General features: G+C 38.8%; 2 protein-coding genes across 2 annotated transcripts; both read left to right on the top strand.

Moving 5' to 3' along the window:
* Nucleotides 1-4,211: 4,211 nt before the first annotated feature.
* LOC131220109 (disease resistance protein At4g27190-like) lies at nucleotides 4,212-7,243 on the top strand. The gene is made up of 3 exons (XM_058215080.1): nucleotides 4,212-4,338; nucleotides 4,476-4,588; nucleotides 4,682-7,243. The coding sequence occupies exon 3, from the start codon at nucleotides 4,754-4,756 to the stop codon at nucleotides 7,241-7,243; it is 2,490 nt and encodes an 829-aa protein (XP_058071063.1). The 5' UTR covers nucleotides 4,212-4,338; nucleotides 4,476-4,588; nucleotides 4,682-4,753.
* Nucleotides 7,244-7,284: 41 nt separating this feature from the next.
* On the top strand, nucleotides 7,285-8,154 carry LOC131220108 (disease resistance protein RPS5-like). The gene has a single exon (XM_058215079.1). It carries the CDS (start codon nucleotides 7,285-7,287, stop codon nucleotides 8,152-8,154), a length of 870 nt encoding a protein of 289 aa, XP_058071062.1.
* The last annotated feature ends 3,171 nt before the right edge of the window (nucleotides 8,155-11,325 follow it).

The raw sequence follows: 11,325 nt of genomic DNA, 5'->3' as shown, positions 1-11,325 counted from the left end.
TAAAATTTAAAGGCCATAAGTGTCAGTTTGAGTATTTTTGTTGAAACTGTTGTCCTTAAAGCTAGTTCACTGACTCGCTGCTACTTTTGCATTTTCATTTGTCAAATCAATCCACAGGTATCCTTCAATCAATAGGAACCCTCAACCATCAAATAGCTTCACACAAGTAGTGGGAGAGAAGTATGGGGTTTTTAGCAAATTGCGCTTCATTCACCTGGCAAGGTGCAACTGAATTTAGTGGAAGTAGACTGGCTTTTCTTAACAGTAATATGTTTTCTTTTGTTGGCGAAGTGCAGCTGTTTTCTTGACAATAATATATCGACACGATATATGGGTTGTTGCCTGTCTTGGATATGATGTCATTCTTTATTTCTACTTATGTTGTTTCTTCCTTTTTCATCCGGCGATGAAATGGGCTACCCGCCTAACACAGAACAAAGGTGTGAACTGGAATTTGCGGCATTACATTACCAGTATTTTGTTGTTTATCAGAGACTGCTCTTGTTTTTTGGTAGATTTCCAAGGACTGCTCTTTGAATTCTGGGTTCATCTTATTATTAGTGCTGCTGTAGTTGTTAGTGAATGAAAGTTCCGACCCTCCGGTGTGATAGATACACCATTTCTTTTCTTCATTTAGTAATGATGGATGTCGTTGTATGCTGAATGTGGAATTCATGTGTGATTCTGTTAGGAGCATCTTACAGAACATTCAGTGGTTATTGTGCGGTTGAGAACTTGTGATTCTATGGTAAGTGTAAAGATTGGCCTGTTCTATGGTTGGGCTTACTGACTAATGGTATGATCATGCTACTAGTATTAATGTGCACGTCCGCTAGTCCCAATCAGATGGTTCTTGCGTCGGCCTCCAATCACACGGTTCTTGCTGAAAGATGAACAGGGTGCTTGGAAAAGCCACGTCCATGGAGAGCTCAGAAATAAGAACTTTCTTCAGGAAAAAAAAATCCGTTCCTTAAATATGGCCGTTGGCACTAGAACGGTTTAAAACCGTTCCTAAAACTCCGTCTATGAAATTTGAAACGGTACCCAAAACGGTGCTAAACCGTTCCTGTTTTTCTGGCTTTAGGAACGGTTTAAAACCATTCCTAAATGACGATTTTTATAAATAGTATACTATTTATAGATGGTCTTGATTCCTACTGGACATCACGATTTTCAGCCAAAAATAGCAAGTGTCCTATTTGCCTTCACCATGCTATTTTCTTAATTATTCTAAGCACTTTTCATGTTAGACGCAACTCTTAAAGCCCAACGGATGAAGAGTTATATAATCAAACTAAAACTCATTGAGAATAGTAAAAATGACAATAAAACAGTAATTTGACTGTTAATCTAATGGTATTTTGCAAATTTAGCATGCGCCACCTGACATAGTAGGGTTTGGTGGCTAAAGTAGATCGTCCTACCCCAAAATCATATAAGGCATGTCGGATAACTCATTCTGATTTGCAAGATACGCCCATTTTAAGGTTCCGGCTGTTCGGATCACTTCTGCCTTTGATCGAGCCTTTTCTAGTCCATCTTGGCCATGAAACTATTTGCGACCCGCTCTACATTAACCTTAAAATTAATATTGTTGATTTCACACTTTAGCTCATGTGATGTCCATCTGGATTGCACATGTTGTGGTAACAACGGACGAAGGGAATTAACCATTGCTTGGATGTTAAATCATGCCTTGACCTTTAACATCGCATGTTGTGGCCCACTATTAGGTGTTAGGAGAATCTTTTGAATGGTTTAGATGGAAAATTCAAAATACTGTGTGCCCTAGACACAAGCTGGAATTAATTCTTTTCTTGGTAGGTGTTCCAATTACAATAGCCCATATGGGTGTGGCTTATTGAGTTTTGGATCGGTCTGATATTTGTTATCCAAAGATAACATGAGGTAGTGCCCATGATGGACGGATTGGATGCCATTTACACATCACAGTGGACCCTACAAATGATTTTCTAAGTTAACCTACAAAGCTTTGAACTAGATCTAGGCTTTCTAATGAATTATAATACATGCATATACCTCTAGGTCTTTTTCTTTTACAACAAGCATATATTATATCCATCAAAGCTACGTAAACGGGCTCATTTTGATTGGGTGGTACCAATGTTCGAAATATCGGTATCACACATGGTATCGCACCCTTAGGATACAGATACGTATCGGTTATCGCACGGGACATCGTTGTATCGCGTAATTTATTGCACTTTTTGGGAAACATAGGGAAAATGTTTAAATTTTTCAATGAAACTTCAGAGATTATTAAAAATGACCTTAATACACACTTTTAAATCATAAAATCTCCAAAAAAGAAAGTGCACATAATATGTTTCCTTTGTATAAGGTCCTAATTCATGCGCTGTCCGATTGAACTAAAACAATTATATTCAAATATGTTGCATAACATTTATAAATGCATCAAGACATGTATACCCACACCATCCATCTGTTTTGCCACCTTAATTTATGGCACCATACCAAAAATGAAGCATATCATTAAAACCATGCCATATTATCAATTGGACTATGCCATATGAAACAGTATTGATTGAAGGCCCTACCATTAAAACCTTCTTAGGGCTCACCTTAATGTTTTCATAGTGTTTATTTACCATCCAATCAGTTGATAAGTTCAAATAAGCCTAAATGAAAGGAAAAAACAAATAGCATATTAATCCAGAACTTTTGTGGCCCATTAATAGTCAATCACAACTTTTTCCTTTGGTATGGTCCACCTGATATTTGGATGTGCTTCATTTTTTGGATAATACACTAAAATGATTTGGAAAAATGGATGAACGACATGGATACAAAATATAGACATTAAGGTGAACCTCATATTAAGGGCCGCCCCCTCTTGGGTGGGTATTGGGTCTCACCTAATTGGCTCTCTAATTCATGATGCTGATATTTTTACTTTTTGACAAGTCCTGGCTCAAAAAAAAGAGATAGATTGTGAGGGCCCATGCATTCTATCCATGGTATCCATTCATTTTTTTTTTTTTATAAATTTAAAGGCTGAAAAAAAATGGGGGCAATATCAAGTGGACCACGTAAGATGAGGTACATAATATGGTGGGACCGGACCCTGGCTGTGGGGCCACCTCGACATAATATGATGCATATACACCATCAATTCATTTTGGCATATTATTTCAATGAATGGACCAAAAAATGAGGCAAATCCAAAAATGAGGTGGACTGCACCACAAGAAAAAGTGTTCATTAAATGGCGACCATTAAAAAAATTTTAGGGGCTACAAAAGTTTTCGATCAAGCTAATATTTATGTTTTCCCTTCATCTAGGTCTGTCAGACCTTATGAACAGATTGGATGGCAAATAAACTCACCGATGGGCCTGGGAAAGCTTCAATGGTGCATATTATTGCCATGACCTCCTATCATGTGGTCCACTTGATCCTTATATTTACTTGTATTTTAGGCTTATAACCTAAAATGACCTATCAAAATAAATGGACGGTGCGGATAAAACACGTATATCATGGTGGGCCCGATAGAGCCTCTGACAATACCGTCTGCCTGCGAGGATTTCAATCCGCGCCGGACACGGATTTCCGGCTTTCGCGGGATGTTCCTGCCTCAGATGCTAGATTTGGGCCACTATAATGTTTGTGAGAAATCCACTCCGTCCATTCACTTGAAAAGATCATTTTAGGAGATTCGACCGAAAATAAGGTGGATCTAAAACTCAAGTGGGCCATACAAGAGGGCAAACTGGGAAAAGAGTTTTCTACCGTTGAAACTTTCCTGGGATATACCTTAATGTTTATATGCCATCCAAACCGTTTATGAGGTCATTTACACTGGGATGAAGTGAAAACATAAAAACTTATACTGATATGAAACTTCTGTGGCCATAAAAATGTTACAACGATGGTCACTAAATCCTTACTGTTTCCTCTCGTGCGGTCCACCTGAGTTTTGGATCCACCACATTTTTGGTTGTATGTCCTAAAATGAGCTTTCAAAAAATATGGACGTGACGGATTTCTCACAAACATCACAGTGGGGCCCACTTAGCATCCTAGCGCAGGAAGGAAAGTCTTTCGCATGAAATCCGCGTACGACCGCACGATAAAAAAAAAGGCTCAGAAGCCCTGTTTGTAAGCAGAGAGGTTTCGGCCCCTAAAACCCTGATCTCTCTCCCAAATCTCCGGATTTCTTCCGATTTTTTTTTTTCATATTATCTTCCGAAATCAATTACGTACAAATTTCCTAAATCAATTCCCTACGAACAACGCACTTCGATTCAAATGACCCACTAAATGCAGCTTCCGATCAGCGCAAACTCTTCTACAGGTACGGAAATCCACGTTGTTGAAGGTTTCTATCTTAGGGTTTTGGAGAAAATCGTATGGAATGGGAGAGGTGTGGTTTAAGTACTATATCCATCAAAGCTATGTAAACGAGCTCATTTTGATTGGGTGGTACAACAGTTGGAGTCTGCTCTTAAATTGGGATGAGAAGTAAGGAGCTTCCTTTGAATTGGTGCTACACAGCTCACGTCTTCTATTTTCACTGGGACAAGCAATTGCTAAGAAAAGATAAGGTAACACCAAACCTACTTTTCTTCTTTGCTTACAACTCCTAATTTATCTTTATTTGTTTTAAATTATCTTCTAATCTTCCATGTTTATTTCAGGTTTTTCTTTTCTGGTGTTGAGCAATTATTTCTGCCTCACATATTATCCCTTTCATCCATCCAAAAGATACAATGGCTGCAATCGTGGCAATCTTGGGGATCGTGGTTACACCGGTTACAGAAGCCGGAAAAGCTTTAGTGGTTACTATAAAGCGTCAGGCCAGTTATCTCCTTTGCTATAGAAGTAATGTCGATGATCTTAACAATGAAGTCGAAAACTTGTTAAGGACAAGAAATGATGTACAGAGAAAGGTGGATGCAGATCGTCGGAATGGGCAAGTGATCACAAACGATGTTCAGAAATGGTTGAAAAAGGTAGAAAATGTCAAAGAAGATGCAAACAGATTCAATGATCAAGTTAAAGAGAGCATCAGCTGTTTCAACTTGCGCTCACGTTACTGTCTCGGTAAAGAAGCAAAAAAGAAGATGGATGATGTTTGTAGGCTCCAAACAGAGGTGAAATCCATTAATGCATCATACCCTCCACCGCCTCCAACCATCGAATCCTTGCCTGCTAGGGGCTTTATGCCTCTTGAATCCACAGAATTTTCTATGAATCGAGTCATGGATGCACTAAAGGATGGCAGCATCAACATGATTGGGGTGTATGGCATGGGGGGTGTAGGCAAGACGACCTTGATGAAACAAGTGGCCAAGAAGGTGAAAAGTGAAGAACTTTTTCATGAGGTTATCATGGTGACGCTAACCCAGAAACTTGAATTGAAGACCATTCAAGGTGAGATTGCAGAAAAATTGGGCCTGAAACTCGATGTGGAGAGTCAAGATGTAAGAGCAATGAAGCTGTCAGAGAGATTGACGCATGAGCTGAAGAGCAAGAAAATCCTTTTGATCTTTGATAATCTATGGGAAAGGTTGGAGCTAGACGACGTAGGAATCCCTTTAGAATGGAATGATAAAGGTTGTAAGATTGCATTTACTACACGAAGCGTGGAAATATGCAATGACATGGACAGCCAAGAAAAGGTCCCTGTCAATGTGTTATCGAAAGCAGATGCATGGAATCTATTCAAGGAAAAGGCAGGTGATGCTATCGACTCCTTTGAATTGAATGTTGTGGCAAAAGAAGTTGTCAAGGAATGTGGGGGCTTGCCTCTAGCGATTATCACACTTGGAATGGCATTACAAGATAAGGATAAAAAAGTGTGGGATGATGCACTACTACAATTACAAAGGTCTAATCCTACAAACATCGAGGGTATGGATCAGAAGGTGTTCTCTTCTTTGGAGATGAGTTACAATTACTTAGAAAGTAAGGAGGCCCAGGTATGCTTCTTGTTTTGCTGTTTATTTCCAGAAGGTTATTCTGTTTCTGAAAATGAGATGATGAAATATGGAATTGGGGAAGGTCTCTTCAAGGATGTTAATACATTGGAGGAAGTATCATGTAGAGTTCATATGTTGTTCGACAAACTTAAGGCTTCATGCTTGTTGCTAGAAGGAGATAGATCAAACTCTGTAAAAATGCATGATGTTGTTCGAGACGTCGCCGTATCAATAGCATCAAGAGCTGAGCATGGGTTTTTGGTAAAAGCCAAAGTAGGTTTGAAAGAGTGGCCAGAGATTAAAAATGTGCAGAAATGTAAGAGGATTTCTTTAGCAGACAATGAAATTTGTAGACTTCCTAATCAAATTGAGTGTCCTCGGCTCCTGACCTTGCTTTTGGATAGTAATCATTTTTTGAAAGAGATTCCCAATGGTTTCTTTCAAGGGATGAATTCCCTTAAAGTTTTGGATCTATGTGACATGGATATCTCAATGTTGCCCCCATCACTAGAGTGCCTAAAAAACCTTCGGATGCTATGGTTGGATAGATGTCCTCGGTTAAAAGATGTAACTCTAATTGGTAGATTGAAGAAGCTGGAAATACTTTGCTTACAAAAAACTGGCATCTGTGAACTGAAAGAAAAAATGGGTGAGTTAGAAAATCTAAAGCTCTTGGATTTGATGGAAACGAATTCTCTTGAAATGATAGCACCAAATGTCATATCAAGGATGACTCGCTTAGAGGAACTGCGAATGGGAAATAGCTTTGGCAAGTGGGAAGTTATGGGAAATGGAGATGCAAGACAAGCAAGCTTAGCTGAGATGGCATCCTTGTCTCGGCTAACCGTTTTATACATCCATGTGGAAAATGTCGAATGCTTGGCTCAGGACATCCCTGGTCCATGGAAAAACCTAAAGGAATTCTGCATATGTGTGGGCAGAGATTACACGGACGGCAAAGCAGAAAGGAGTATAAAAATTAAGAATTCACCATGTCCAAATGCAAAGTGGGTTGAGGAGCTGTTTAACAGAACATACGAGCTAGAATTAATGCATTGTGAGGGACTCGACAATCTCATGCAGTCACATGAACTTGGTTTCAATAGCTTAGAGATCCTTCACATCGAAAAATGTGGCGAAATGGAACATGTTATAAGTTTAGAAGAAGAGCCTCTGCAAAATGTATTTGAGCATTTGAATAAGTTGTCACTAGAAGAGTTAATGAATCTAAAGACGATCTACTGGGCCAACTTCCAGCCGGTTTCCTCCAAAACCTGAGAAAGCTAAACATATTCAGTTGCAATAAATTAATCAATATCATGCCATCTGATCTGCCTCAGAGTCTGGAGAAACTCTATATAGATTACTGCAATGAGTTAGTGGAAGTCTTTCACTTCGACTTCCAGGGGACGTCAAAAGAAGATGCTCTGCTTTCAAAATTAAGGAAACTCGATTTGTCTGGTCTACCAGAACTGACGAGTATTTGGAAGGGGTCCGTTCCTCCTCTTGGTAGCCTCCACCATTTAGAGGACTTAGATGTTGAATATTGCAAGAGACTGAGATATCTCGTCTCACCTACTCTGGCACAAAGACTTCAACAATTAAAGCAGCTTAGCATTGAGGGGTGTGAGAAGATGGAGAAATTGATAGGGGTAGAAGTTGAAGAGAGCACAAGTGCATCATTATTGTCATCATCAGGGTCAAGTCAATCAGAACGAATGTGTCCCCTTCACTCACTTCCAGATGGAAGAATGTTCCCCAATCTTCGAACATTGTACATTTCTAAATGTGGCCTCCAGAATCTCTTTTCATTGAGTGTCGCGCAATGTCTCTGGAAACTCCAACGTCTCTCTATCATCAATTGCAATGGAATGGAGGCGATAATAGCAAAGGAGGCAGACGATGAAGTGGTGGATCAAGGCATGCTTCCAAGGTTAAGGACTTTAGATTTATCGGGGTTAGAACAGCTAACAAGCTTCTACCAAGGAGTTGGGATACTTTTCGATTGGCCTTCCTTAGAATATCTTGAGGTGCGGTTGTGTCAGAATTTCAAGAAGATTCAAATGGGACCCCACAGCGCTCCAAACCTAAAGAGAATTGAATCAACCAAAGAATGGTTAGAGGAGGTGGAGTGGGAAGACGAGAGCCTTAAAGCCCGCATTCAACCCCTTCTTTATCCGCCACTGTGAGAGGTAAAATGACACGTAAGACATGCATCATTCACTTACGCTTACCGTTTCTACATTTGGGGAGGGGATTAGGTGCGGCCCTGACCGTAGGGCCCACCTTGATGTATGTATTGTATATCCACGCCATCCAACCATTTTTCCGGCTCATTCTAGTATGTTAACCCAAACCTGTTGATAAGATCACACAGACTTGGATGAAGAGAAAAAGTAAATTGCAGCTTGATCGAAAACTTTTAAGGCCCAAAAGGAGTTTTTATGATCAATCACCACTCTTTCCTATAGTGATCCACTTCAGATTTGGATCTGCTTCATTTTCTGGTTCATATCCTAAAATGAGCTGGAAAAATGGATAAACGAAGTGCATATACAATACATACATAAAGATGGGCCCCACAGTCAGGGCTGCACCATGTTGGGTGAGGCAGGGCTGAACCTAATCCACTTCCTTACAGATCTGCCCATGCATCAGCACTGATGCAAACCATTGCTCTGTCACGGCCTACCTTGAAGGGACTGTGTCATGAATGTCATCTTTGCACGACATTTCCAGATTTGGAATTTGTGAAGTTTATACAAAGGCTCAAGGCATCAGTTATCCAAATGAAAAAGAAAGCCCAATATTAATGGCCCAGATCTTCCAACCTATTAATTAGAATTCTTCTGTTGAGAAGATTTTCAAGCCATGTTCTACGCACAATGGGCCCACATTTATGTGATAGAAGTCATTTGATATAATGAGTACTAATCTATATAGACCATGCCTCAAATTCTATCCGTCAGATCCATGCACAGAATGATGTTGTTTTTTTTCAGCAACCTTGATCCGTTGTGGGCTCCTTAGTACCAAGGGTCACAACACTTTGAAGCATGAGCTCTGTTTGTATTTTTACATATTAGAACCTTGCAATGGTCAATTTGTATGTTGTTTCATTATCAATTTATCTGCATATAGAAACTCATATTTTTTTTTTTTTCCTCTTTACACAGGCTCCTCAAGTGACAACCGCAGTGAATCATTAGCGTAATCAACTTTTCTCTTCTTTCTTTATTTATCTCCTTCTTTAATTTAAAGAGGCTACTCCTCTAATCTACTCAAAGAAGTGCTAGTATTGTTTTATGAGTGCTCTTGATTTCTAGCCTTTTTCAAGTCTGCATTTCCATGTGCTATATATAGGATTGAAATTCAGTTATTAGTCTAATAAAGTAGAAAGGAGTATATTATAATTTCCTTAAGAGAATTTAATGATAAACTACCAACTTATTATAAAATTAAACTCTTGAACCTTTTTCTAAAGGTTTTCAACAAGCTACCTGACCAATCTAGGTAATTATCATCAAAATACCTTCCCTTATATTTCTCAATGGGAATGACTGATGCCCTGTGAGCCAAGGGGTGGGCAGAACAGGTGGGTCCCATTTTGTTGTTTATGTAAAATCCATCCCAACTAATAGATCTGTCACCAGGCCCATGATCCAAAAATCATCTCCATTCATGTTTCAGGTGGACCACACGATTGGAATCAATGTACAAGGCAACACTCACCCTCTAAACTGTTTCCATTGGTGTGGCCCACTAGAATCACGATCGGAGGCAAAAGTGATCAAGACCGTCAAAACCTTAAAACAGTCATATTTTGCAAACCAAAATGAGTTTTTGGACATCATATATGATTATGAGGTAGGAAAAGCTACTTTAGCCAACTAACCCTGCTATGCTAAGTTGCCCACGCTGGATTTGCGAGATTCCATTGGGTCAACGGTTGAAAGTCCTTTTTTTTTTTTACTATTTATGGTAATTTTTAATTCGATCATAACTTTTGATCCTTCAAGTTTTAGGAGTCATGTTGAACATGAAAATGGTTTAGAAAAATTAGGAGAATAACGTGTTTAGGCCAAATTGGAACTTACTATTTTTGGCCGAAAACCATGAAGTCTTATAGGAATAATAATTGTCTATAAATAGTAAATTTACTATTTATAGTAAGTCACATTTTTAGGGAGTTTAAGTTAGAGTTTGATTCTGAAACTCCATCCTAGGTTTGAAATCATTATTTAAAGGATTGTAATTTCATTTTATTTATTTTCTTTTATCATCAATCAATTTATTTCAAATTATTAGAAATTATCTCTACTTTCATCAATCCTTTGTGGATTCAAGGAAGCTATGTGAGGAGTCTAGAGTGCTCCGGGGATTCAGAGTAATTATTCCCCGAGGAAGACGGTGATCGACCTCATCACGTCCCTCGCTGCTTCACGCACTGTATAGTCTTTAAGAGGGTTTGAAGAAATACTATTGTGGGAGAAACTTAGCTGCATTGAGCTAAATTTTTGTGCCTACAGTTCACCAAAAAAGCCAGCAATTTTCCTGACATGGATGTAAAGATGGGGTACTGTTAGAAGCAATTTCTATTAACATATTTCCTCCCTTTTGGTTCCAAGCATGCATATTTGAACATTGTGTATACTTCATTTTGGGCTCATGCTCTAAAATTATCTTGGAAATTGATGGACAGAGTGGATAAAATACATAAATCATGGTGGACCGTACAGAATTTACTCAGTACGCTAAGCGTAGTGAGTCACTCACTACGCGATCCGCTTCCTACAAAATCCACTTTGACCATTAGATGCGTGATCTCAATTTAGTCCTAGAAAAAAAAACATTAGGCTCATTTTTGATCAAGAAGGGCCGCACCAAAGAATGCAGTTAGGAGAGAAATGCATACCTTTGATTTTTACAGTGCTACCATGAATATTATAAGAAATCTACTCCAATCATTAGATGACACACCAAAATTTAAGCTTGGGGCCTAAAAATCAAGTTCATTGATGATTGAGGTGGCTCATACCAAGTGAAATACTTTGGTGGGTGATCGTTACCTTGTACATTGTTTCTATTCACGTGGTCCACTTGAATTACGGACGTAGGTGAATTTTAGGCCCATGGTCTAACTTGCCTAACAAAAGGTAGTGCGATGATAATAATACTAATTAATGAGGTTGCTGTAAAAGGCACCTTAATAAAATTTCAAATTAATTAAATAGTTCTTGGTAAAATTTTCTCATAACTACTTAGATTAATGTGATTATGTGAAGTAACTTATACAAAAACTTTTTTGAAAATTCCCTTCCCTTATTTTGTATCAAGGGACAAGACCCGAATTGCAATTA

Source organism: Magnolia sinica, chromosome 12, assembly GCF_029962835.1.
Source record: "Magnolia sinica isolate HGM2019 chromosome 12, MsV1, whole genome shotgun sequence".
Taxonomy (NCBI): domain Eukaryota; kingdom Viridiplantae; phylum Streptophyta; class Magnoliopsida; order Magnoliales; family Magnoliaceae; genus Magnolia; species Magnolia sinica.
The sequence above is the reverse complement of the archived record's forward strand: the minus strand, read 5'-3'. Positions and strand labels throughout refer to the sequence as shown.